Source organism: Orbicella franksi, chromosome 5, assembly GCF_964199315.1.
Source record: "Orbicella franksi chromosome 5, jaOrbFran1.1, whole genome shotgun sequence".
Classification (NCBI taxonomy): domain Eukaryota; kingdom Metazoa; phylum Cnidaria; class Anthozoa; order Scleractinia; family Merulinidae; genus Orbicella; species Orbicella franksi.
The window spans coordinates 7022950-7047406 of NC_138149.1; the positions used below are offsets into that span (position 1 = coordinate 7022950).

The 24457-nt window shown below is 40.3% G+C and overlaps 4 protein-coding genes across 5 annotated transcripts; 2 read left to right on the plus strand and 2 right to left on the minus strand.

The window, feature by feature from the left end:
• Window positions 1–1209: 1209 nt before the first annotated feature.
• On the minus strand, window positions 1210–4794 carry LOC145486607 (spondin-1-like). Its single transcript, XM_081465304.1, has 2 exons — window positions 4066–4794; window positions 1210–2853 (listed from the first exon to the last, which is right to left on the minus strand). Exons 1-2 carry the CDS (start codon window positions 4784–4786, stop codon window positions 2708–2710), a joined length of 867 nt encoding a protein of 288 aa, XP_081321430.1. The 5' UTR covers window positions 4787–4794; the 3' UTR covers window positions 1210–2707.
• Window positions 4795–4922: 128 nt separating this feature from the next.
• On the plus strand, window positions 4923–15511 carry LOC145486612 (uncharacterized). 2 transcript variants are annotated; one of them, XM_081465310.1, is made up of 3 exons: window positions 4923–5261; window positions 7057–7325; window positions 15457–15511. In XM_081465310.1, the coding sequence occupies exons 1-3, from the start codon at window positions 4946–4948 to the stop codon at window positions 15469–15471; spliced, it is 600 nt and encodes a 199-aa protein (XP_081321436.1). In that variant the 5' UTR covers window positions 4923–4945; the 3' UTR covers window positions 15472–15511. The 2 variants fall into 2 exon arrangements, with proteins under 2 accessions (XP_081321436.1, XP_081321435.1); XM_081465309.1 differs by lacking the exon at window positions 15457–15511 and having other exon boundaries at window positions 7057–9147.
• Window positions 9223–16662, minus strand: LOC145486618 (spondin-1-like). The gene is made up of 3 exons (XM_081465312.1): window positions 16098–16662; window positions 15446–15691; window positions 9223–13047 (listed from the first exon to the last, which is right to left on the minus strand). Exons 1-3 carry the CDS (start codon window positions 16609–16611, stop codon window positions 12929–12931), a joined length of 879 nt encoding a protein of 292 aa, XP_081321438.1. The 5' UTR covers window positions 16612–16662; the 3' UTR covers window positions 9223–12928.
• A 120-nt stretch (window positions 16663–16782) lies between these two features.
• Window positions 16783–23503, plus strand: LOC145487613 (uncharacterized). Its single transcript, XM_081466431.1, has 2 exons — window positions 16783–17570; window positions 22034–23503. The coding sequence occupies exons 1-2, from the start codon at window positions 17255–17257 to the stop codon at window positions 22384–22386; spliced, it is 669 nt and encodes a 222-aa protein (XP_081322557.1). The 5' UTR covers window positions 16783–17254; the 3' UTR covers window positions 22387–23503.
• The last annotated feature ends 954 nt before the right edge of the window (window positions 23504–24457 follow it).

A 24457-nucleotide genomic window follows, 5' to 3' on the forward strand; every position in this document is an offset into this window, starting at 1 on the left:
ATAGGCGAACTGGCGAAATAAACGGTAACAAATGGGGAGGAACGCCGGTACAAAACAAAGCAAGGAAAAACTTGCAACTGTTGGTGAAGAACTGCAACCTGGGCGGCCTCAACGCCTAGAACGGCCGGAGCTTGAATGACTTCATCCGCCATAGCAGCAAATTATTAGAGCGAGCAAAGGATAAGGTGCTTCGAGCACGCTAGTTACGTGAAAGTGATCTGAATACATTAGGGAGTAGATCTTATACTCGCTCTGCAAGGGACTGGTGCGAATAGTGAGTTTCTTGACCTTTAGGAACGCCAGAGAGAATAAGAAGTCATAGCAGAAAGCACTGTAACTTGACTTTGCCTTTTCATCTATCGCTTGTATAAAGGAAGAGAGAGGCGCAAAAAGTTAAACATATCTGTAAAGCTGATGATTTTTTAAAATCATTTTTTAATCGCGATTTAAACGTCCCAGGAAGTTCTGGAGAAAAGGAAACTGTAAAGGAAATGATACGCCTCTCCTGGATCAGTTTCACAAACGTAACATCTCAATAAACACTTGTCTCTTGGGCTAAGAATAATTTTGTGAAGTTAAGATTTGGTATATATGATACCGTTTAGACCCTTGTACTAGAATGCCCTCAATTAGGGCTTTAGAATAACTTTATGGTGGAGTATGAAGATCTGCTGTAAAAGATCAGTCAAGAATTATATCAGTTTCTTTTGTGTTTAATTGGCTGCATTCGGTAAAATGTGCTTTTTTGCTTTAAAAGTGAGTTTGAATACTTTTTTGCTTTCTTTTTTTCGTGACATCTAAAACACTGTTATCAATAGTACTGATGGGAGAGGTTATCGATGGGGCGACTTTTTAAAAGTAAGGGAAAGAACTGAACGAAGTAGAGTTCACGATAAGAAAGGTACTGTTTGGAATCTTAATCTTTTTTAATATTAAATGCCTCTAGCTCGCCAGTTAAGTTAACTAACAAATTAGTTACATAAAAGATGCCGGACTCGAAATATTTTCATAATAAACCTGGGAACCGTTCACACGAATGTCCTCATCGTTCCATAATATATTACTCTGATCATTTTGAGCTTACTTGACGCAGATCACTGCACTGCATACATCATCCGGTTTTATAAACCAAACGACTACTTGATTGACACACAAACACCACTGATTAGATACATCCTCGCAATGACTAAGAGGCATTTTATTTAGGAAAAAGAACTCAAAAAGGTGTAACTGAGTAAAATGAATGAAGTTTTTTCTGCCAATAGACCTTGCTTTTTACCGATATGGCGGCCATTTTGAATTCCACATTTTGACGTCATATGTGATCAGTCACTGAACAGACGTACAGCAATATGAAATCTCATTGTTTAAAAACTGTTTACAGCTATGGCTGAGAAGGGACGCCTCTTTAACTGATCGCTGACATCTTAGATTTGCTAAATTTACTGATAGCGGAGAAATTGCGAAAATTCAACTGATAACCGAGACTGTATTTGAGCGAGCACATTCAACCAATCAACGATCCGCACTTTTGACACGTTGCGCCTATGAGCTAAGTAAGCTCGATCAAAATACGAACGTGTGTGCAACAAGCAAGCTCTGTCTAAGAAGTAACACACTTTTTACTCTAATCACACCAAAACGAAAATCAAGTATTTTATAACTGATCTTAATAAACACAAACACACATCAAGAGCGAGCATCCCGTTCATTGATATATGATACAACGAGCGTTAAATCACCATAAAGAAAATACAACGGCAAGAAATAAATTTTAAAAAAAAATCACTGAGGTTGACAGAGATATAACGCCATAAGCCAAACTTTTCAACCAATCAGAATGTCAAATTCTTGGATTCACATCTGGAATATATACTAAAACGAACTGTGAGTAATGAATGGCAGAAGCATATCATTAGCGAAATGTTGCAAAACAAAGTAAATGAAGCAATAATAATTGACAGAAATGCCTTCGAGTGGTTCTTGCATAACTCACAAAACCTTACATAATCTACTAACTCTATGGATTCATCACAGTTACAAGCAGGCTTAAAAATACTTCTACATTCAACAAGAAACAGAAACTAGTGTACATACTCTTGAATTGTAGCAAAAGGTTACAAAATATATTTATAGATTTACGGACTGGCTTAATATATCGTAGTTACAAATCTCGGCCGGGTTGTTCGAAAACCGGTTAACGTTAACACAGGATTAAAACTTAACTGAAGTATAACTTTTTCTTGGATATAAATGTTTTGCACCGCGTATGTTATTTATAGTTTGAGATTATTCAAATTCAACACTAAAGGACATACATTATAAACAGAAAACCTCACCGAAGAGTTGCAAAATTATCAGTTCACTATTCATCACAGTTACAAGTAGGCTTAAAATACTTCTACATTCAACAAGAAACATAAACTAGGGTACATATTCTTGAATTGTATATTTAGCAAAAGGTTACAAAATAAATTTATGGCTTTACAGGCTGTCTTAATATATTGTAGTTACAAAGAGATCGTGACTTCTGGACTAAATGTAAATTGTTTTTATTATAAAGCACTAGCAATTTTGTGGTGTATTGTCTTCTAGTTTACTCTACGATATCCAAGTCACTTCAGTGGCAAGCTTGAATGTACTCCATATAAAGAATTCTAATCACTTCGGAATCATATCGGAAGCTACTTTTTTTCCACTCTTAGCGTCATCCATTTGTTGTATGTACCTGGCGTCCAGATCTATTGTGTATGCATTCCTTTATTTCCGTCCACCAGCATTTTATGGCAATTGCAATTCCAAGCGTCACACAAGCTGGGATGAAGATTCCACAAAACAAGTCTTTATCGAAGCCTGTTTAAAAGAAATGAGTGTGTTACATCTGCTGTGAAAATTCAACTAGTAAATCAAAACAATGGAAAAAATGAATCGATTTCAATCGTATTGCTTGGTTCTTCAATTGTGTCATTATCGGTCCAGCCTCTATTTGTCATGAACAACAGGCAACGGTAAACTGATTTCCAGTCATCGATTGAAAATTTGAATTTCGCTAGACGCAAGGCTGTTAAAGGACCATTCGCCATCCCTATTTCTTAGTGTGGGAATTCATATGGGGAAATGCTCTGAGTGAGTGATACTTTCAAGCTCAAAACTTTGGCATTAAGACGTCAATTCCATTAAAATGTGTCTCCACATATGGAAGGATAATCATTTGGTTCAACTTAAAATTTACAAAGCTAAACGCAATTGCTTCAGTGACGGGAGAATCTAATTCTCGCCGGGGTCTCGGATCTCGGATCTCGGTTCGCGGGTCGAGGGTAAATTGTCGCGAATTGCGGACAAAAATTTAAGCGATATCACAGAGCGCTCGTCAAATATCAGCGGTCATTCCTTGCCTACGAAAGTAGCTAGCTTAAACAAGCTTAGGACACAAAATAATCCAATTCCAAAGGATGATACAAAGCGAATTCAATTGCTACAATGTAGTTTACCCACAACCTCTTGACTACACGCTACACTATCACAAGTTATTACGCGAGACATTTTTCTTCCACCGGCGACATTTTTGTCCCACGACAATTTACCCGCGACCCGCGAAGATAATACACTCTGACATTGCCGTTCTAGAACGAAATTTCATCCTAATCCTTGCCTATTAACCTTCAAGTTCGGCTAATAGGCAAAGGAACGCGACTGAACGATTCGTTTCACATATTTAGTTTTCTATTATTTTAGTTCAAGAGTTAATTGCACAACAGAATATCAAGAATTCTGTTTCTAGCCTATATTTGCAAAGCATAGAGCCTAAGAAAAAACGGGTCACCTTACCGTTCCAAGAACTGTGAAAAAATTTTAAAGACTAACGCATTGCATTATCCTGACCAATAAGTTCAGCTGGAGCCAAAATAACAACGAGTCAGGACACCATTCAGTGAAATCCGCCATCCCTTTCTAAGAACTGTGAGAAAAGTTTCGTCGGGACGAATAACGCATTGGATTACCCTGACCTATTAGTCTAACGGCCTTGATTAGTTTGTGCGTATGTTAATACATTTTTCCTCTTACCTTTTTTCTCACAGCAATTTCCAGAATATCCTTCCCTGCAGAAACATGTGCCATCTTTTAAACTTCCTCCGTTCAAACAGCTGAGGTCTGGGCAGGCTCGTGTTTTACGAAACGTAGACGTGCATGTTCCGCCACATTGCTCGGTCACTATCCTGTGACGAGCGCTGTGCTGTGTCCCTGAGACTCCACAGGGAACGGTGCAGGCACTCCACTCCGACCACGAGCTTAGTTGGCAATCGACCCGTTTACTGGCATAACACTGCCGTGTTTCGTGTAAGTCAGGACATTCTGCACCTCCACAAGCCGAAGAAGATTTTTCCGTTCTCGATTTGCTTTGTGATCCTTGTTGTCCGCACTGAGCTGCGCTGCAGAAACTCCAGGGAGACCAGGAACTGACTTGGCAATCTCGCGGTGTATTGCCATAACATTGCCGTGTTTCGTGTAAGTCAGGACATTGTGCACCTCCACAAGACGCAGAAGATTCTTCTTGTCTTGATCTGCTTTGTAATCCTCGCTGTCCGCACTCCGATGTGCTGCACGAACTCCAGGAAGACCAAGAACTGACTTGACAATCTCGCACTGGACATCTGCGACGGCGACGTCTTCGCCAAGCGTCACTCTGATGAACAAAGATCAGCAAAGCCACTACGATAACTAGAATTAGAATCTTACTCGAAAGCATTTCTGCTAAGGACTCATGAACTGATTGACTGATTATCATACGCAAGTAGGAATCGAAGCGTGTTACGGGAGGGGTTAGCAGAAGACAAATACATCGTATATTTAAGGTTATTATTTCATGCCGCAAAGAGCACTGGGAAGGCTGTCTAGTTTATGAAAGGCAACACAGTTTCTTGATTGAGCTTAATGATATATCCAGATGCTTCTCTTTTCCATTTTTGTGGTTATTGTTGGTCTTTTCGAGACCTCAGCAGCTTTTTACTCCTTCACTGGGGGCCATGATGTTTTCCACCTCCATCCCATGCCGCAAAGTATGCGGACTGGAAGCGACGGCACGGCTCTAAATCGAGACAAGTCTTTTCCACCCTCCCGTCAGTTATGGAACCGCAATAAATTTGGTGCTGTATCTACAAACGAAAGCAGCTCTGAAGAAGGGCACACTAACATCTATGCTTGCTGGGAGGAAAACGCGGAACGCGATTGCCTTGGAACTTGTAAATCGGTGATTCGAGGAGGTAAATCAATTGATATTCCTGAGTACAAAGTATAATTTAGAGTTTAAACAAGTAAAAACTAGCATTAAGAAAGAACAACATTTTGGTGACATCGTGACACCATTTTCAAGTTCAAATGCAAATAGATAAAATGTCAGAAAATTCGCTCAAGATTAACATACTTCGTAATTACATATGCAATGCCACGCAAATAGTTTTGCTTGAATTGAATCCGACTGGACATTGAGAGATTGTGCTAATTCTCTAATTGGCAGCATTGCATGCACTAAACAATCGAACTTACTCAGGCTCTTCCTGAGAACGGAAAAATGTCTGTACAGGTCTTTCGGAACGATACAGTGTTAGTTAATGAAGTGTTTGTCAATGGAAGAAGACTGTTTAGTGTGTTCAGCCACGCGTTGTTGCAAGTGCCTGAGAGTATATATAACCTACTCAACTTGCATCGCACAAGTGACATTGAAATTCATAAATATATTACACGTTGTTGGTTAACAATAGGCGGTTTAATCTCATGCACCTTTAACTCCCACTGGACCTTATCACCAACAAAAACTGGTTGAATGACAGTGTGGGTCTTCTTTCAAAGACCAGGATTCGGCAGACTTAGTCAGTAAACAGCTGAAAGACCTGAGCTTAAGTTTTGAGAAAAGTTTAAAACCGGTTTAAAACTTACGCATAGCACAAAGGATTCAAAACGCTGTTTCCGAGACCGCCGACAATATCCGCTGCTCTGTGATTGGTTACAAAATTGTAATTGCCATGCGCGACGCTACATTGATATGGTTTCGTAAAGTAGGCATCAAAATTCAAAACGTTATTTCTCTTTGCTGTTTGCACAGTTCCAGCAACTATTGCTGTACGTTAATTGACCTTTAGAATTTACTAAATATTAAAGCAGCTTGGTGGGAGTGTTGACACACAAGTTATGAAGCTCTCATGAAACAGTTTGTCATAGATTTAGATTGCAATTTGGCGCGACACGCTCTCGGTAGCGTTGTCTTGAATAAAGGGAGTTTGGTTTAGATCTTCTTCTGCTCCCTTGTTGCTAGGTATTTCGTAGAACTTCACGAAATTTCTGTAGGTTCTGTAAAAGAATAACGACGGAAAAGACGGAATTCGAGTATATTATAGATTATTATCTACGGCCACCATTAATTTGCCGGAGGGCAGTCGGCACTGAAACAAAAAACAAAATAAGAAGACTTGAGAGAGCCTTTCGTCAGCCACCATCTCAAAGGAATGAAAGGTCTTAATTATTAATATGCTGATGCAAAGATGGAATTTGATCTAAAAGCAACCACTTCTGAAATTGCCTTTTTAAAAAAAGGCTCCTTTATATCGTACAAGAGTGGTAAATCGCTGAAGGGCATACTTGCACGAGCGGAGACCTTGAAGACTGATGCGTCTCGACCGCAAAACCACACAGTCTGTGACATGGGACATGGTGTACATAAACGTCATGAACGTTGAAGATTTTTGATTTGCAATATCATGAATGAATGAAACTTTATTGCACACTCCCAAAAAATGGGTTTTTCAGTGAACAATACAAATAAGTCGAGAGGATGAAGACTGTAAAAGAGTAAATACCCCATAAGACCTTATTTCCAAGGTAATTACCTTGGAAATAATTCGTGCACTCTGCGGGCCTAAATTGCGATTGAGTTGATAGCGCCTGAATATTATTACAAGATCGGAAGACAAACTAAGATGGGTCCGTTGATTTCTCTGTCTTTTCGTTTATACCAAATTGGCATGATCCTGTAATTGACACGTCCACTTTCGTGTTTTGCAGCGTCTTTCACAGATGACAGTCTTGAAGATGAACAGCTCGAGAAATTCCCGAATGTTTTGACGAGCTCAAGCGGAGCGCTTGTCGGAGGATCGTGTACCGGAGGAGGCCTAGGTCTGATTTTGCTCTTGATCATCCTTTACGCCCTCTACAAACTGTATGAACGTAACAACAGGATCCATGATGATCCCGTCTGTGCACGCTGTGGCAGAAGTCGTAGTGATTCACCTCGCCATGGTGATGGAGGCATTAATGCGGCTACTGTGCTTGAAGTATGTGCTTGCATGCTTTCCTAGCGGCTAACCCTTCTGCATTTTAATTGGATGACTGGCTGACTTATTGAACAACTAACTGACTTACTTGTCTGTCTGTCTGTCTGTCACAATTTAATCAACACAAACAAAACTTACATGAAATAAAACTGCGTATCGTCACGTATGATATACATCATGCACAATCCATTGCTCGCAAAATGTGACAGTGATATTTCTCTACTACTCCACTGTCCTTATCAGTACGCTTGTTTTAAAATATCCGATGAAGAGATCTCGTTGTACTGGAAGAGCTGCCTCTAAAGAGTTGCCTTTGTTATTGGTCTTTACTGATTAACCCAATACATTCAGTAATATTTCAGTAGAAAAGTTTAGTCTATTAGATTGATGTTAGCGGTGAAAAAGACAAAACTGAAGGTAGTCATTTTAAGGGGCATGATCTTGATATATCACCGATCATAACACCTTGTTTAGCCTCTTCCAGGTGTTTCATTAATTCGTTCCGCTGGGTTTTCATGCTCTGCTCCAACTAGTCGAACTTCTCAAAGAGGCTACATCTCGTTTGGTCGGACTAATTCTCCCTTTTGCGGAAGAGCAAGAGCCAAAATAATTCAAAATAGTGGAGACAACCAGTGCAAGAAACTAAGCATGGGATTGAGAGCCAATCTAGTATTAATAGTAAGTTGTAGTTAAAAATAGGTACCATATTTAATCTCACACTAAAACTTCTCTTCAACAAAGCTAACCGCAAAGATGTAATCATGCGTTCAAAGTCTATTATTTTTAAAGTTGAAAAGCTCTACATTTCATGACGTTGCGGTGGCCTGATGGTTAGCGGGCAGGACTCTGGATCGAGTTCATGGCAGGTTATTACCCAGCATCCTGTCAGATAGTTCCAACAGTCGCCCATACCCATTTATACTCTTGAGTGGAGAGAAGCACTGTGAGAGTAGAGTTTCTTGCGTTGCCCAAGGAACACAACACAATGAACCCGGCTTGCGCTGGAACCCAGCCCCCTCGACCCGGAGTTCCGGTGCACTAATCATTAAGGAACCGTGCCTCTCCTACCATGATAAAAAGCAGAGAGGATTGTTCTCTTCTACTCCTGTTATACAAAATCACTGGAGCGCACGCAAAGCAAACACGCTTCTCCTTAAAAATTAGGAAGCCTTCGGCTTTGGAACGGCTTTCATTCAGAGACTGCACTTTTCATGTGCCCGCCTAAACTAATGCATTCCAATTATGACAACGTATTTCGCGAGTGGTTTAACTCACAGATCATGCGTCGTGGAGAGTACCTTTTTCAGTTGTCCTACATGGCGACATGGAGAGCCAGACTAAGGCCCAAATAGCAATTGTACTGCGCTAAAATATTCTCCGGTTTGCGTAAATACCACTTTGTTTAACCTGACTAGCACTTCCGCTAGTCTAAGTTAACGCTGACTTGAGAATGGTTAGCTCTTTGAAGGGTGCAATTCCTGTATTTGCTGACCGTACATCAAGAGCCTGTCTTAACAATCGAATCGAATGTGAAGCTTGTGTTTTGTCCCTGATTTGAAGTATATTTGTCTCAAATGTCTGATATCAATTTCAGGTAACAAATGTTCGACTTTAGGCCGGCCCATTACCGCCCAGGGATCCCAGATAAAAATGAAACGAAGTTCGACTTTCGAACATAATGGAGATACTGAGAGATGGGCCTGGGAGAACTCCCGTATAAAGAGGACGGGGGTGCTCGTCGGGAAATTTAAAAAGAACCCGTAAGAGGTACTGAAGATCCCACTTTGTGGGTGTCTTTTGAAATGTTTTTCTCCCCTTAGAGGTACCTATTCTGAAAAAAACACATTATCTCCTGTCATGTTTTTTTTTTTTTTTTTTTTTTTTTGGGGGGGGGGGGAGGGGGGGCAATACCCTAAAAGGTACTGCAAAAACTCTCGCTGTGGACCTTATGAGGCTGAACACCCTCAGAGCTACCAAAACCCTCGTTTTTAACCCCTAAAAGGTACAAATAGCACCTCCGTCCTTTTTATACAGGGGTACTCCCCCTTCGAGGAGATGGGCCGCAGGGTTACCATGCTTTTTACAAGACGACAGCACGAACGAATATAATTTAGGTGTTGCATTTCTGGCTTGAGACAACATTTGAGGCAGAGTGAGAAAACATACATTTATCAGTGTCGTATTCTATCTTACACGTAATGCAATTTGGTATGCATCTTTTCCCTTCTTCTGCTTTCGCCGTCATAGTTACGTGAGGGGGACATGGGGCTTTGCGGTGTCGCGGTGTTGACTGTTTTTCTTATGGGTTTATGCGGTGAATAAAGTCCCACCTTGCGGAGTTGCGATGATCTCAAACCCTACGGTGTGCGATGTTTGTGTTTTTCACGCTGCAGTATTCGCTGAAATGAACTGTTTGCGGTGCTGTGATTTCTTGTTTGACCTTCCTCAGGCCTAAATGTAGCATGTGAACTTCGTTTATGCGTGCAGCAGGCAATTACCATTGTGTTTTAAAATCCAATCCGAAGCTGTTTTTTTTTTTTTTCTGTTGCCCTTTACAAGCATCAGCATTATCGACCCATAGCGTCATAGGCAATGACAAACGTTGTGATGTGTTTATTTTGTGGAAAATTGTTGAGGTATAAAAGTATTATGTCAAGTGTAGACGTTCGTATTATGGGGCTAAAAATATAAGTTGCAGTGACAATCGTCGACTTTTCTTGAAGCGCTTGAGGAGGAGGCAGGAGGCCCCCCCGCCCCCCATGTCCACCTCTAACGTAGGTTTTCAGCAATTGATGAATTGACCAAATTGCTTTCCGGTACAAACGGACCGAAGCTACTTTCTTTTACATAACCTTTTCACAGTCTTTCCAGATCTAAGATTTACGTTCTGGCTAATCACCTCGTGTTAGCTCAGTTCTTTCCTGAAGAAAAATCTTCAGTCTGTGAAGGTATACCCCAAATTTAATGCCGTTTCGCCATGAGGTAAAAGGTCTCTTTGCTGACTGATTTCAAGAAGACTCAGAGCATCAACAAACCACGGCCTATGCGTTTGGGACAGTAAGAATTACAGTCAAAAACATATTTACATTTTTATTACGGTTTACAACTACCATATATAAATGAATGTGTGTACAGAAGTGGCACAAGTACTTTCTAGTCATAAAAGAACTACAGATTAGCTAAAACTTAACGCCGAGCAAAAAATACTCAAGCACAGGCTCACTTAAACAAAACAAATCGTTCTGATCGATGATGGCGCAAATATTTTAATCTTGCTCTTTCCCTCTCTCCGTTTACGTGTGTGCAAGAGAGTTGAGCCGTAGACGACTGACAATGTCTGTCCATCTGTCCTCCATAACTTTGGGTGACGGCATTATAACTTAAAGCCATTCGCTCATACATTTTCCACACAGCACAAGAACAATCAGCAATTGGCGACATGGAGTTTGTTTTTCTTTTCTCATTGAGTGAATATGATGTAAACCATTTCAGTTTTTGGGCTACGGAATATATCTGTTAGGCTAAGTTTCAAAAATTCTTCTTCTAAAATAACCTATCAGAACGTGAAAACCGTAATTTTTTTCTCGGTATACCCCTTACGCACCAGCGCCATTAATTCTTGTACAGCGAGTTGTAAGACCACTCTGTGGGCCAATATGTATACTACTCTTTACTCCAAACAATAACATTTTAAGAAATTCACCAATAAATGTTCTCGAAATCGAATGAATTGAACAAACGAGAAGAGGAATCTCAATACTCTGTAATCACAGTGCAAATCACCACGTGCTAGCCGTCAAATAACAAACCCTGTTCGCTTACAAGGCATAAATCTGACATAAAGCTCCGCTATGAACCCCAAAAATCGAAACAAGAATCATTGGGAAAATGAAATACTAGCGATAATCCTGGATAAAGTAACTTCTACTTCAACTGAGACATAACAGTAGTCCTTCAGTTAAATGACATTTTCACCCAATAGAAAACTACAACGTAGTTAGGAGAGCGCAATCTTCACTAATTCAGCCGGTAACGAAGACTTGCAAAGCATTGACATTCATATGTACATCAAGATACTATGTCTACTGTCTACATCGACAGCCAATGACACGTCAAGCACATGGCAGAATGTGCCACTATGAACCACATGACTACTGACCTCCGGTTCAGTCTAAATCTTGAGATCCACCACCGGACGGGGGGAGGAGGGTTGGGGATGCTCGTCGTCTCGCTGAGGGGTATTATGATCAAAGATTCTGGTCTCACTTATAGGCTGTTCATGACGAAACATCACTATTTTAGCTGTTTAAGTATATTTTAGGATGCATTTAAAGAAATAATGATAAAAATGCTCTTATTTCCGTTTCCGGGCTCGATTTCCGTTGTTCTCTCAAGTCCGGTCTACTAGTGCGGGCTCCTATCTGGAACAATGACTAGTAATCGAGTATATTTGGTGTTAAGTGGTATCTTTTAGGGGTCAAGTAAAGCTCGAGCCAGATTGTTTTCCTTTAACGGTTTAATTCAAATTTTCCTACGAGTATCCCCGACCTTGTCATATGGTGGTCCCCCCGGATCCACCTTTAATTATTTAGAAGATTGTCATTCATTATCATGGCTGTGTGAATATCTAACAATTCATCATGAGCTCGAGATTTCTGTCACAAATATAAATCGAGGATGAAAAATCTTATCGTTGTAGCATAGATCTACCAGCCGTTCAAAACTTTGTCCAAATCAGACACTTTGAAAACGCAATTTTGTTAACAACCGCACACTGCTAGGCCTCTCACTGTCTACTAAACAATTGGATTATGAGCTCGAGATTTCTATCGCGCGATAGTTGACGAGGATGAAGCCCGAGTCAATTATCACGCATAGAGATCGAGAGCGAATAATCTAATTTTTTAGCATAAATCTACTAGTCATACAAAACGTTCACAGAGCCTTCGAAAACGCCCAGGAGCGGCCGTCATTTTGTTAACAAGCGCACACTGCTATGCTACTCACTGTCTATCACAGAATAGATAGTGAGTAGCGTAGCCAATCAGAGAGCGGCATTCCTGATAGAACGCTAGTAGATTTATGCTAAGAAACAGATATTAGACGTCGTCCGATCGACACCAGTTGATATATATGTTTTCGATTACGCGTCGTCGCCAAATACGCTCTCAGTCCGTCCAAACGTTTTCGTAGCGTTTTCCCCGTCCACACTAAGAGGCTCGATAACGATGATATACTACGAGAAAACACCACAATCGTCATTTGCACACGCACACATGACATGAATGGCGTCAGCGTTTACGAATGCCTACGTTTCCACTGTCAATACTTATTCGATAGGGCTCCGTTCCAAATCGCTGTATAATCTATATATTTTGTTGTTGTTATTATTGTTGTTATGTGTGAATAAAGAAACTTGAACTTCAAATTTCATTGTCTCCACTCTGCATTCGTTTCCCGGCGATGATGACGATGGACGGTAGGCAAAAATGCATCAAAATGTATACGTTTTCAAATCAAAACATAATAGTGTGGACGGGGCGTTATTTTGCTTCTTTGGACCATTGACATGCTTGTGAAAAGGTTACAGTGTGCCATTATTATTAACCGCTAGGGCCTACATTATTGTTCTTGCACTTACGATATATCATGCACAGTACAACGACGAAGATTACTGCCATACAAGGCGGAAAAATCTTCCAAAACCAATGTTTTAAAGGGCCTGCAGAAAAGAAAAAGTACTGTCAATGGGTATTTATCCAGTGTTCATCTAAATAAGAAATAAATAATTACACAAGCAATTAGATATAAAATAAACAAATTACAAAACTAATTAAATAATTTGTAGGGCTTCAATATTACACCTTTTGATCTAACTTTTGCTGGAAGGCATCCCTGTATGACTGGTATTAAGAGTACAATTTTGAGTTTGGCTTGGATTCACAATAGCTGAGAAATTAGCAACTAGTACTTTGTGTAACATGCCCTCGTGTTCCCTGTTAAAGCGTGCACATACAACCTCTGTCATAAATCTGTCGTGTTGAGTTTCGCAGAACCCGACAGTTAATAAAACCTTTTCTGTAAGACTATTTCTTCCGGTATTGTAAATCTAAGAGTGCAAGCAAAGCCATTCAAAAGGTGCTGTCACATGATGGGCTGTATGTGATCCGAGATTTCAACGCTCGTCTTGAGAAGGACAATGACGGCGCCAATAAGATCATAGGGACGAACGGGCATCAACGACAACAACCTGTTAAAGGTGGTTCAAAGCAGTTTTCTGTTTTTTATTTTATTTGTTAATTTTTTTTTTTTTTTTTTTGAGGCTTATAGAACTAAGTGCGATTTTTCAGGCTTGGAATCGGTACTGTTTTGAATGGCTGTGCTATTTTTTAAGGTAACTCTGCACTTTACCTTTCATTGTATTTAAGTCATACATTAAGGTTGCACCGTTCTGTTGCATAGCGACAAACTTGACCCACTTTTTACCATTAATTGCATCTATCTTAAAAACTAAGCCGTTGACCCTATGTTTTCCTTTTTCTAAAAATCGTTTTATTAGCCACAGAAGAAGAAATAGGGAAAATTATAAAACCAATCAAAACAGAGGATGTTAAAACTTTGGAGTAGAAAAATAATATCAGGTGGCCAATTGATTGTAAAAGCTAGAAGCAAGCAAAACTGACACAAAAATTCTCAGGCATCAATCCAGTATCTACTCCTGCGCAGAAGACCATTAGGTCAGGTATCGTTATTCTTTGATCAACTGGGCGCGGTAATTATAAAATCCAGAAATTCAAAATCTAATGGGAACCGCCTGTTCATTGAAGTGGACAGGCTATCGGACCTTTTCAGTGCCCAACGTAAGATTCAATAAAAGAGATTGAAATCAAAACTAAAAACAAATTATTGATTGATCTTAAAGTGGGTCGCTTGCAGCCAGTTTTTTTTTTTTTTATGATCTATTGTGTAGATTTATCTAGTTGTCATCTTCGGGATCAAACAGAAAATGTATAGTACGCTGGACAAAATGTTTTGGATCGACAGTTTTTGACAAAAAATTAAAGCAAGCAAAGCTATGCTAATCAATTTGTGACTGTCTTAAACCTTATTAAATTCCATACATGGAGAATTATCTTCATATGGATCACGCAAGGAAGACTTAAGTTACAACCTATCTAAATTTGCTAACTAAATCCCAAAAGTACGAAAAATCGCGCGATTTCCAAGAGAAATAGTTTTGTTTTTCATCCACATCCTAGTAGACTAGTGTTGTTGTGCGAAGAAGATCATTGCGTGTTTGTGGATTCTTTGTCATGCATTCGATGAGATGCCTGGGGAGCAATAATCCATCCAAACAGCACAATAGTACTGTGATACATCAGCGGTTTAGCGAATCAAAGATTCAGGTTGTGGTGCAACCACCGAAGGGCCACAAGGCAAACAAGGCAAACCAAACAAAGTCTTATGGCAAGAAAATGCGAGAAAATGGCAAGCTCCTGGTAGATGAGCCCAGAAACAGGTCCGGCATGTTTCCGAAAAGCACAAATAGGATAGTCTGAGGTTCTTGGCTGACAATACTTTGACCTAGTAACATTTTCTGCAATTGTGGTTTGTGCGAAGCACGAACTAAAGGCTATAAACAAGAATTGGACATCACTCACAGTCTGTACATCACTTTTGACCAAACAAAATGATCTTGCTGTTTTTAACCACAGCACTGGGAAGACGTGTACAGATGCATGTAATGTAAACCGTGTAAGCAGACCTTAGTAACAAATAGTTTGAACTGTTTGAACTGTTTCATTTTGCAAATATCACAACACACTCTTCAATGGAAAAAGGCTTTATGGGTTTGTTCGAAAGCTAGACTGCCCTCACATCACAAGTAGTTTCTTAATGAGCAAATGCCTCATTATATCCCTTTAATAATTTATTTTCCAAGTTCAGTGGCTCTAAACCACTTTGATCGCTATTCTAGTTTTTTTATCGCTTGGAGTGATGTTAAGGCCTTCAGAAGTTGGAAAATCAAAGTGTGTAGCTCTTTTTGTGCAAAGGAATTCACCTATCAGTAACTTGGCACTCGTTTCATAAATCCAGTCATATCTATTCTGTTTACTTACCTACTTCGCAGCAATGCCCAGAATAACCTTCCTTACAAGAACACGTTCCATACTGCAAAGTTCCTCCGTTCATGCAGCTCAACTGTTTCAGACACGCTCGCGTCTTTTGAAAAGTAGACGCGCATGTTCCGCCATACTGCTCCATAACTGTCCTGTGACGAGAGCTGGTCTGTGTTCCAGAGACGCCACACGGAGTGGTACAAGAACCCCACTCAGACCAGGGGCTCAACTGGCAGTTCATCTTCTCTAGTATAGAAAAGCACGAGTGGGAGTAAGGAACCAGCTTAAATACCTTTTGGTAGTGTTATTTTTTGAAATTTTAAACTCATTTCCTAGCAAGGTATACGGTCGCTTCGATACAAGTCGATACAATACAAATCGATGTGGATTCGATATGCATCTAACGGGGATTCGATACAAACTGAAGTCCGGCAATTCGATACAAACTCAAGACGTTTCGTAGAAAAAGTAAACTAGAAGAAATGTTAATACAAATGAAATAGTGTTTTCATCTTCCCATCGCATAGGAAAGCGATCGATCGAAAAGAGTGCGTTTTCCGGTGTTGAACTACGTCATTTGTACTAAGAGTGTTTATTTCAACAGTAAGGTAGTCAGGGGCAGCAAAATAAACATTTCGAATAAATCACTCACCTTTATCTTCTCCTTTCTCGCAGCAATATCCAGAATATCCTTCCTTGCACAGACATGAACCATCTTTTAAACTTCCTCCGTTCAAACAGCTGAGGTCTGAACAGGCTCGTGTTTTACGAAATGTAGAAGTGCATGTTCCTCCACATTGCTCGGTCACCAACCTATGACGAGCGCTGTGCTGTGTTCCTGACACGCCACAAGGAGTGGTGCAGGCACTCCACTCCGACCACGAGCTTAGTTCACAGTCAACTGGCGTACTTGCGTAACAAGAGCGTGTTTCATACAAGTCAGGGCACTGTGCTCCACCACAGGATGGGGATGATTTTCTCCATCTTGATCTGCTTTGTGATCCTTGTCGTCCGCATTGCGATTCGCTGCACGAACTCCAAGCCGTCCAAGAACTGACTTGACAATCTCGCACTGGACATCTGCGACGGCGACGTCTTCGCCAAGCGTCACTCTGATGAACAAAGATCAGCAAAGCCAATAGAACTGTGATCTTAACCGAAACCATTTTAACAAGAGACTCAGGTAGAAACCGTTTATAACTTTATAGGCACAAATATTTAAGTCGTCCGACGCGGATTTAAGTTACTTGGTGTTTATCAGCACGTGATTGGATTTGGTTTATTGGTACGTCATTAATTAAGCGAAAGGTGACATTTCCTTTTTGAGATTACTGATGACACTGAAGGGTGAATGGAAATTTGTCTAGTTCATGAAAACAAGCACAGTTTCTTGTTTAAACTAAACGTTCTAACTATAACCGTTAACAACTCTGAGCACACAATTTAGTGCGAATGTTTCTATGGTAGCATGTGCCACTGTTCATGCGCTGTCGCTCTGATCGACGATTAAAGAGTGAGTGCCCACAATGTTTAATTGATTGGCAGTGTTGGAATTATCTTTGTTTGAAATACAAGGTGACATGCTTGGCAACTGTGAATTTGATTGGTTTCTTTTTTACCTCCGTAATAACATGTGACTAACCCCGTTACCAAAAGGAAAGGACGGTGGGTGGGAGGGGGAAACTATTGTATTAATGATCGTATTACAGCGAAAGTTGTATGAGGTCTCTAACCTATAAATGAAAGCTAGAGCGAAAGCAAAGGCGAACAGGGCTTCTTCTTTACACGTTCATTGATTCTTTCGATTCGATGCCTCTTTTGTCTATTTGGCTGGTAATTGTTCGTCTTTTCGAGACCTCAGCAGCTGTTTATTCTTTTACTGGAAGTCGAGATGTATTTCATATACATCCCACGCCGCAAGTGTGGACTGCAAGCGACAATACAGTTATAAATGGAATAAATGAAAGCAAATTTTTCCCGCTCTTCCGCCAGTTATGGAAAAACAGTCGGTTTGGTGCTGTATCTACAAATGGAAGCGAATCGGATCTACGGTATGCTGTCGCCGATGTTTGCTGGGATAACGAAATCTGTTATCTTGAAACTGGTCAAGTTGCGACTCGAAAAGGTAAACCGAGTAATACATTCATACTTTTAAGACTAAAATTGAAAGTTTGAAAATTTTTCCACGCTGGTCAAGATATCCCTGAACATACGTGATACATGCTCGCTGTATGTCGTGATAAAGATTAAAAGGTTGTACGTCACTTTTGTTTGACGGATCATTAATTTATTCATTGATATTTATCGATGAGAGAGTTCATAATCTCTTGCAAACTCCGAAAACGCTTTATCTTTTATTAAACCGCTTTTGTCCTTGCATTTTCTTCCGAATTCAGTCTCACGAATCATTGTTTGGAATGGTGTCTTAAACAAATGTGACTCATACGAATGTTAGAGGGGCGCGCAGCACCTAAGAAAGCGTTAAACCCGTAAGTGATGGTATGAAGATGTTTGTATTAAAATGACTCGTCGTTTTTCCTAGCTAAACATAATAGGAGGTCTTAAAAATCTCTTACAAACATACAATGGACTAGGAGTATCCAAAACTGTTCAGTCGCTGCAGCTGTTCGACGTTTTCTCGCCTTTTTGTCAGAGTTTTAACTGATATGTTGTTTGAAGTCGTTTTGGCTATGTATATAAGGTTGAACTTTATACCCAAGTTGTTATCATCTATCTGCTCTAAAGCTGAAACGCGTCGCGCCGGAAGGTTAAACAACTTCCTTGGTGACGGATTCTAAGAAAGGCATCAACAGAGCAGGACTCTGGGGTTTCTAAGTGTTTAAAGCCAGATAACAAGGAAGTGATGATTTCTCAGAAATGAGTGCGTCAAATTGAAAAGTTTCTTCACAGGCCTACGTATACTTGTCTAACGGCTGGTGGGTGACAAGAAGCCTAGTGTCGCCTACATTGAAACTTGAACGTATCGACCTGCTTGTAGTGTACTGAATTTTTACGTTAAGGGTGCATTATTTTGGGATCCTTTCTGCCTAATTCAATGTACAGTACTGTCACGTGTCTAGAAATGCGGTTTCTTTCTCTCAAAAATATCAGCCGAACACGAGGGAATGTGTTTATGCATTGACCAATGTCTCTTTGTTGACATTCAACTGAGATGTGCAAGATGTCCACTTAATATAGCCGCTTTTTTCTGCTTTGGCAAAGCATTTTGGTTTCGATTTCTACCATGAATATGTTGGCGAAACCTACCTCCATTTCAGTTCCAACGCGGGCTGTTTAACCGATGAATTTGGAATAAACGAAGGTTCGTAAAAGTTGAACGAGCCGTAAAACGATACAACGAAGAAGAAGACACATCAAGAACAAAACGAGCAATAAAACTCCCGAATGCCCGAAGAAACGTATGAGAGACAGAAATCGTAACTCAATTCAAAGATACAACTGATTTCATCAACTTTATAGGCTTTTATAGAAGAAACTAAAGTTTCGCGTGATACTTTTTCGTTATCCATTGATGTAACAGAACAAGCTTGTAAACATACCTTCCACGAGAACAGGGAAGAACCGCATTTGCGATACCTCAACAACAACCCTCCCATCCCGCCTGTCTACCTCAAAGAAATGCTTGTCTCCAAATTCATGGAACAGCTATGGAAACTTAAATGGTGGTCGCTTCTGACAACAAATTCATGGCAAAAATTGAAGAAAACGCGCTTAGTCAAAGTAAAATCAAGTCACGGAGAGTATGTCCTGAACATTACTTCCTCGAGATACGTTTTCTCTCTGTGGGATGTCAACGAAAAATGCATTGATCGGTTCATAGAACAAGCTTACAAATTCCATACTACTGTAAAATTTACAGCTAAAGTTCCCGAGAGAGAAAATCACATTGCTGTGCGGGGTATGAATACCGTAGAATGCAAAGTAGAATGATCCCAAAAAGGATGTTATCCTTTACTACAAGCAGACCTATGCCTTTCGATATAAACGCTATTTCTCTTTTCGCCCACCAGCTGTTTAAAAAAAAAGTTCCATAAAAGCTAGGAGACTCTTGCTCTCAGACTTCTACTACCAAAAACTCCGCAATAAAAATTTTCGATTAAACCATGTCCAACTTCAAAACACGGCTTGAAGCGCGTGATTACCCAAAAAAATCTTAAAGGAGAATATAATCTGAGGTAACCAAGTCGGCTCTGGAAACATATAATTAAAAAGAGTTAAGAGTTTTAGACATACTTGGATTGTTGCGATCGGTAGACACACATTAATTATTTGACTTAAACAATCCGATCTGTAGATTTTTGTTTACTGAATTTTCGGTGGCATCTGCCCACCTTCATCAGAGTGAAAAGTTGTAGACATGTTTCTCAATAAAGGGTTGTTATTCAAATTTCGTTTAGACAAAATGAAAGCATCAGAAAAGGGAACTTAACTTGAGCGTGGATTTCGTATAATTCGCCCCGATCGCTTAAGTCGTTTGAAAATATGTTTAAGCGCGCATTCGGAACGACCATATTTTGATATTCAGACGATCGGATCTGGCGATCGTGTTCAGTCGCACGCAATTTAGTGGAAATCAATTGAAATGGAAAACAGTGTGATGGAGCTCCAGTTTCTAAAGAAATGCAAAAATTAAGGAGATATGAAGAATATCTAGGTGCAAAATTTAAACCATATGACGTGGAAAGCAAGAGGTCTGAATTTGATCCCACGTCTTAGCTAGCGGTAATCTTCTTATTCCAAACTTTATAGCTGCGCGCTATCCTGATACAATTATTTATAAGAACAATGAAAACTAAATTCCCTTTGGTTTCATGCAGTAACTTTGTTAAGTCGGCTGTTTCTGAAAAACGTGCTTGTTATTTCCAGTGAAGCACAAGTAACGTGAATTGTTGATATTCTTGGTCACCAAGGAAGTCGTTTAACCTTTCGGCGTGACCCCATTTCAGCGTGAATAGCTAAACGCTGGCTTTGTGTTATCAAAGCAATTCCTCGCAAAAAGAAAAAAAAAAGTAATAATCACGAATTCATTTAAAATATTAAACAATTCGATTATGAGCTCGGAATTTCTATCACGTGATAGTTGACGAGGACTATCACGCGATAGAAATCTAGAGCGAATAATCTAATTGTTTTAGTATAAATCTACCTGTCGTTCAAAACTTTATGTAAATCCTCTTCACAAACACGTCGAAAACGCCAAGAAGCGGCCGTCATTTTGTTAACAAGGGCACACTGTGTGCTGACCAAAAGTAGCGCGGCCTCTGGGGACGAGAATGCCGGAAATGGCGAGCTATCGAAAGTCATTGCTGATGAGTGTGTTGTTCTTGTTTCATGAACGCTACATATAAATGCTTGAGATGCGAATTGCCTGTTTGCAATAAATGCTCAGTGCTTGAAGAAAACGAAGACATTGAGGGATGGACAGCCGGTAAAAGCTTTGCATACTGAGAGGCTTGTGACAGGGCCCCAGCGAGAGCCGCGCCGGGTCTACCGTTGTCTGAAGAGCAGAGTATCGGCATTCCGCTAGCAAGTCCTAGCAGCAACTAGCGCGCATCGAGTGAATAGCACGGGGACATGTGCTTATTCCCGTGTCTTAATGAAGTGCAACTTGTGAAATGGGATCGACGCAGGTTCGACGTTTGTTACCGCACTCTTTGTCCCACCTTTTTTTAAAATTTATTCGACGCGACTTGGATTCGACATGTTAATCTCGTATTGCAGTATTGCGGTATTCTCCGAACCTGCAGGATGCGTGTTAGAAATTATCTTCCTAGTCCTCCAACGTTTTCTGATCCTTTTCCAGTTTCCGATTGGACGATATACCCAAATGAAGCTTAGCTCTTATGGTAACGGAAAACTGCAATTCCTTGTGTCCCAGTTGGAAAAGGGTTAGTTAGTTTTTGCTTATTATTAGCCGACACGGCAATACATGTCACATATTTTGATTATTTTGTCTACATTAAAATAACGTGACTTACCGTTCATCAACAAATTCTTGATTGTTATTCCCGTGTTATTTGCTCTAAACGCAGCATACAGAGTACTCAGCATACAGAGTACTGGTTTCGATAGAACATCGAACTTCGACTCGGCATTATTTTTGGGATATTGCAGTATTTGCTGAACTTTTTGCGGTGTTCAGAACCCCCTCATGTTCATGTTCAGAACCCCTCTATAAGGTAAAACCAGCTAGTCAGTCTGTTGTGTGTTGTGAGACACTCACAACTCCAACAAAACCCCCTAATGCCCCCCTCTATAAGGTAAAACCAGCTAGTCAGTCCGTTGTGTTGTGAGACACTCACAACTCAAAAGAAAAAAAGGAAAAACTCTCCAACACTCCAAATTCCAATTCGACCAGGAAAGGGGACCTGCTTGAAAACTAGCTAACCTCTGCAAGTAAATGTTGCATTTTTCTCTAATAGAAACTCTTAAGACGAATTCTTCTCAGTTGGCTGTAGCGCCAAAGTAGAAAATCAGACAAACTTAAACTAATTAAAGATGAGGCTGTTAGCTTCTTTGTCATGATCTAGCGAAGTTTTCAGTCTCATGTTTTGCTGTTGTTTCCAGGTGTGTGTCCTGAAGATGAACGACTGGAAGAATTCTCCAATGTTGTGACAAATTCAGGCGAAACGCTAATCGGAGGATCGTGTACCGGAGGGTTGCTTCTCATGTGTGTGGTTATTTACTTCCTATACAAACTGCTCAAGGATGATCCAAGCGTTCATCCTACGACTGGTCATGTTCCTCAGCCGGATGCTGCTACAAATCAAAACACAGCTTCCAGCTGTCCACGTTGTCGTAACGTTCCCAGCAGTCCACCTCCCGCTTACAATGAAGTGTTTGCGATGGGAGAATGTGCTGACCTCTCATGTGCTTGTATGACTGCACCTCCTGCAAATTGTAAACAACCTACTATCTGACCTAACAAATGACTTTCTCCATTGATTCAGTCACCAACTGGCTGACTGTCTGTCTGTCTGTCTGTCTGTCTGACTGACTGACTGACTGTCTGGTAAACTGACTTGCTCTGACTGACCGACCGTCAGACCGACTGACTGACCCAATGAATGACTGAATAAATGAGCGATTGAACGACTGACTAATGACTTACTGAATAACTAACTGACCGGCCAGCTGAAGCCAAGATGCAATAATTTGTTTTAAAACTTTAGAAGAATAGAAAGGCCAGCTCTGGTTATATTTAATTGACATTCAAAGCTGCATATGCGCATTATCGTGCTTAGTCTCCTTTAAAAATGTGCAGTGGCGATGACGTCGCACAAAGTTAGCCTTTCGATGCGTGCCGACATATCTTAAATACTGACCTTTACTTTCAAACTTATAAAAGCGTGACAAACAATTAAAATCAGTATCTGGAGTTTTTTGTGTTATACTCAATCACAAGCGAGATCTTCAGACCACAGAAACCACAGACAACGGAAAGCTCTAGAATAGGGACAACTGTTTGAAGTGATACAACTTTTCTGGATCAGTTTTGCAAAAGGAATAGTCGCTACTTAGGCTTAGACTAATCTCGTGAAGTTTAGATATAGTATATAGGATAGAGCTTAGAACTTTGTATCAGAATGTCCTCAATTAGGGCTCTAGAATAACTTTATGGGTTAGCATGAAGATTTGCTGTAAAATGTAAATCAATTATTTAAATATTATTTTGTAATTTCATTATGGAAAACCACGACACTCTTAAGTTTAACAAACATGTTTCGGCAGATGCATCTGCCATCTTCAGTGTTAATTGAGCTAGCCGCATTCGGTAGTTGAGCCTTTTCGCTTATCAAAAGCGTGTCTGAACACTGCAGGTAAATCTTCTCGAACTGATTTAATTTGACTTATCCATAGGATTACGAATTGAAGGGGAATGAAACCGAGTGTCACTCGAAATATGATTCATACACAAAATGGTTCTCAACTCACCTTGTCGAACCCAATAAATCGAATTTATATTTACGTGATTGGCAAAAAATAGATGTCTTTCAGTGGGAAAACATCCAGTTTACATCTGCAGATTATACTCCGCAGCAGACAGCATCTGTCTTTGTAAACGACTCTTTGATTGTCTCTCTGGATAGTAGCCCCAATCGCATTGATATGGTATAGAAACACCACTGAGGAATTCGTTATCCACGCTTGAGCTTTTAAGTTCTGAGTTTGGAATTCTAAATATCCACACACATTACACAACGTGTGTTACATACAACCTCGTTCCCAGGGTCTCTCATCCTCCTGCCCTCCTGCTCTCTCGCTCCGGGAGGGCGGGAAGATGAGAAAGTATTGCGTATAGTACATAGTCCTCCATATACCTTTGCATAAATGGCGCCGATATTCAGTGAATAACAATACTTATAATCCATCAAATATTTTCGCTCGCGCGCGATTGGTCTAAACGCGTCACGTGACCGAATATTCCTCAGCTAAAACTGGGGAATATCCGAAAATATTTTCACGCCAAATGGAGGCTATCGTTTATTTGTACATTCTAAGCCTCACATTCATGTGAAAAGTTCTTTGTCGGAAACATAAGTACGAGGCTAAGGATGCCAAGGTATTGTTATTCAAATTTAGGCGCCACTTATGCACAGTGTCTGTGAGGTCAGTTAAATTTGAAAGTGGGCTCCAAAAAATATTGAAACGCCTTTGATCTTGATCTAGAGAAATTCTTCTTGCTTTATTACTATGCACTTAACTCCAGCTATGAAACACCCACTCCAGTCATGACTCTCCATTCTCTCCGCTAACATAATATGTAGAGAAGCAACAAAGGTCTTCTAGCGCAGTCTGGTTTGGTCGGCTTTTAGATTGCTTTCCACCTGTAGTTTAAGACCCTCATTTCTGGTGTCGCTGTAGGCCGCCATGCCTCTCGCATGGGAATACCAGACTAACCCTAGTTTTCAAGTGTTCTGTGTAGTGCTGTCCAGCTGTATAAAAAAACCACTTGTCCCTTCGTCCTCGTCTCGGGAAAAATGGAGACTC

What these genes read in the sequence shown, in the direction of transcription:
- LOC145486612 (XM_081465309.1), top strand. Translation starts at nt 4,946, where the DNA reads ATGCTTCTCTTTTCCATTTTTGTGGTTATTGTTGGTCTTTTCGAGACC. An exon ending in TAAATCGGTGATTCGAGGAG is followed by an intron (nt 5,262 to 7,056) that starts GTAAATCAATTG and finishes CGTGTTTTGCAG; the next exon opens with CGTCTTTCACAGATGACAGT.
- LOC145486607 (XM_081465304.1), bottom strand. Translation starts at nt 4,786, where the DNA reads ATGATAATCAGTCAATCAGTTCATGAGTCCTTAGCAGAAATGCTTTCG. An exon ending in AAATTGCTGTGAGAAAAAAG is followed by an intron (nt 2,854 to 4,065) that starts GTAAGAGGAAAA and finishes TCTTTTAAACAG; the next exon opens with GCTTCGATAAAGACTTGTTT.
- LOC145487613 (XM_081466431.1), top strand. Translation starts at nt 17,255, where the DNA reads ATGCCTCTTTTGTCTATTTGGCTGGTAATTGTTCGTCTTTTCGAGACC. An exon ending in TCAAGTTGCGACTCGAAAAG is followed by an intron (nt 17,571 to 22,033) that starts GTAAACCGAGTA and finishes TGTTGTTTCCAG; the next exon opens with GTGTGTGTCCTGAAGATGAA.
- LOC145486618 (XM_081465312.1), bottom strand. Translation starts at nt 16,611, where the DNA reads ATGGTTTCGGTTAAGATCACAGTTCTATTGGCTTTGCTGATCTTTGTT. An exon ending in CGAGAAAGGAGAAGATAAAG is followed by an intron (nt 15,692 to 16,097) that starts GTGAGTGATTTA and finishes TTTCTATACTAG; the next exon opens with AGAAGATGAACTGCCAGTTG. An exon ending in TGGGCATTGCTGCGAAGTAG is followed by an intron (nt 13,048 to 15,445) that starts GTAAGTAAACAG and finishes TCTTTTCTGCAG; the next exon opens with GCCCTTTAAAACATTGGTTT.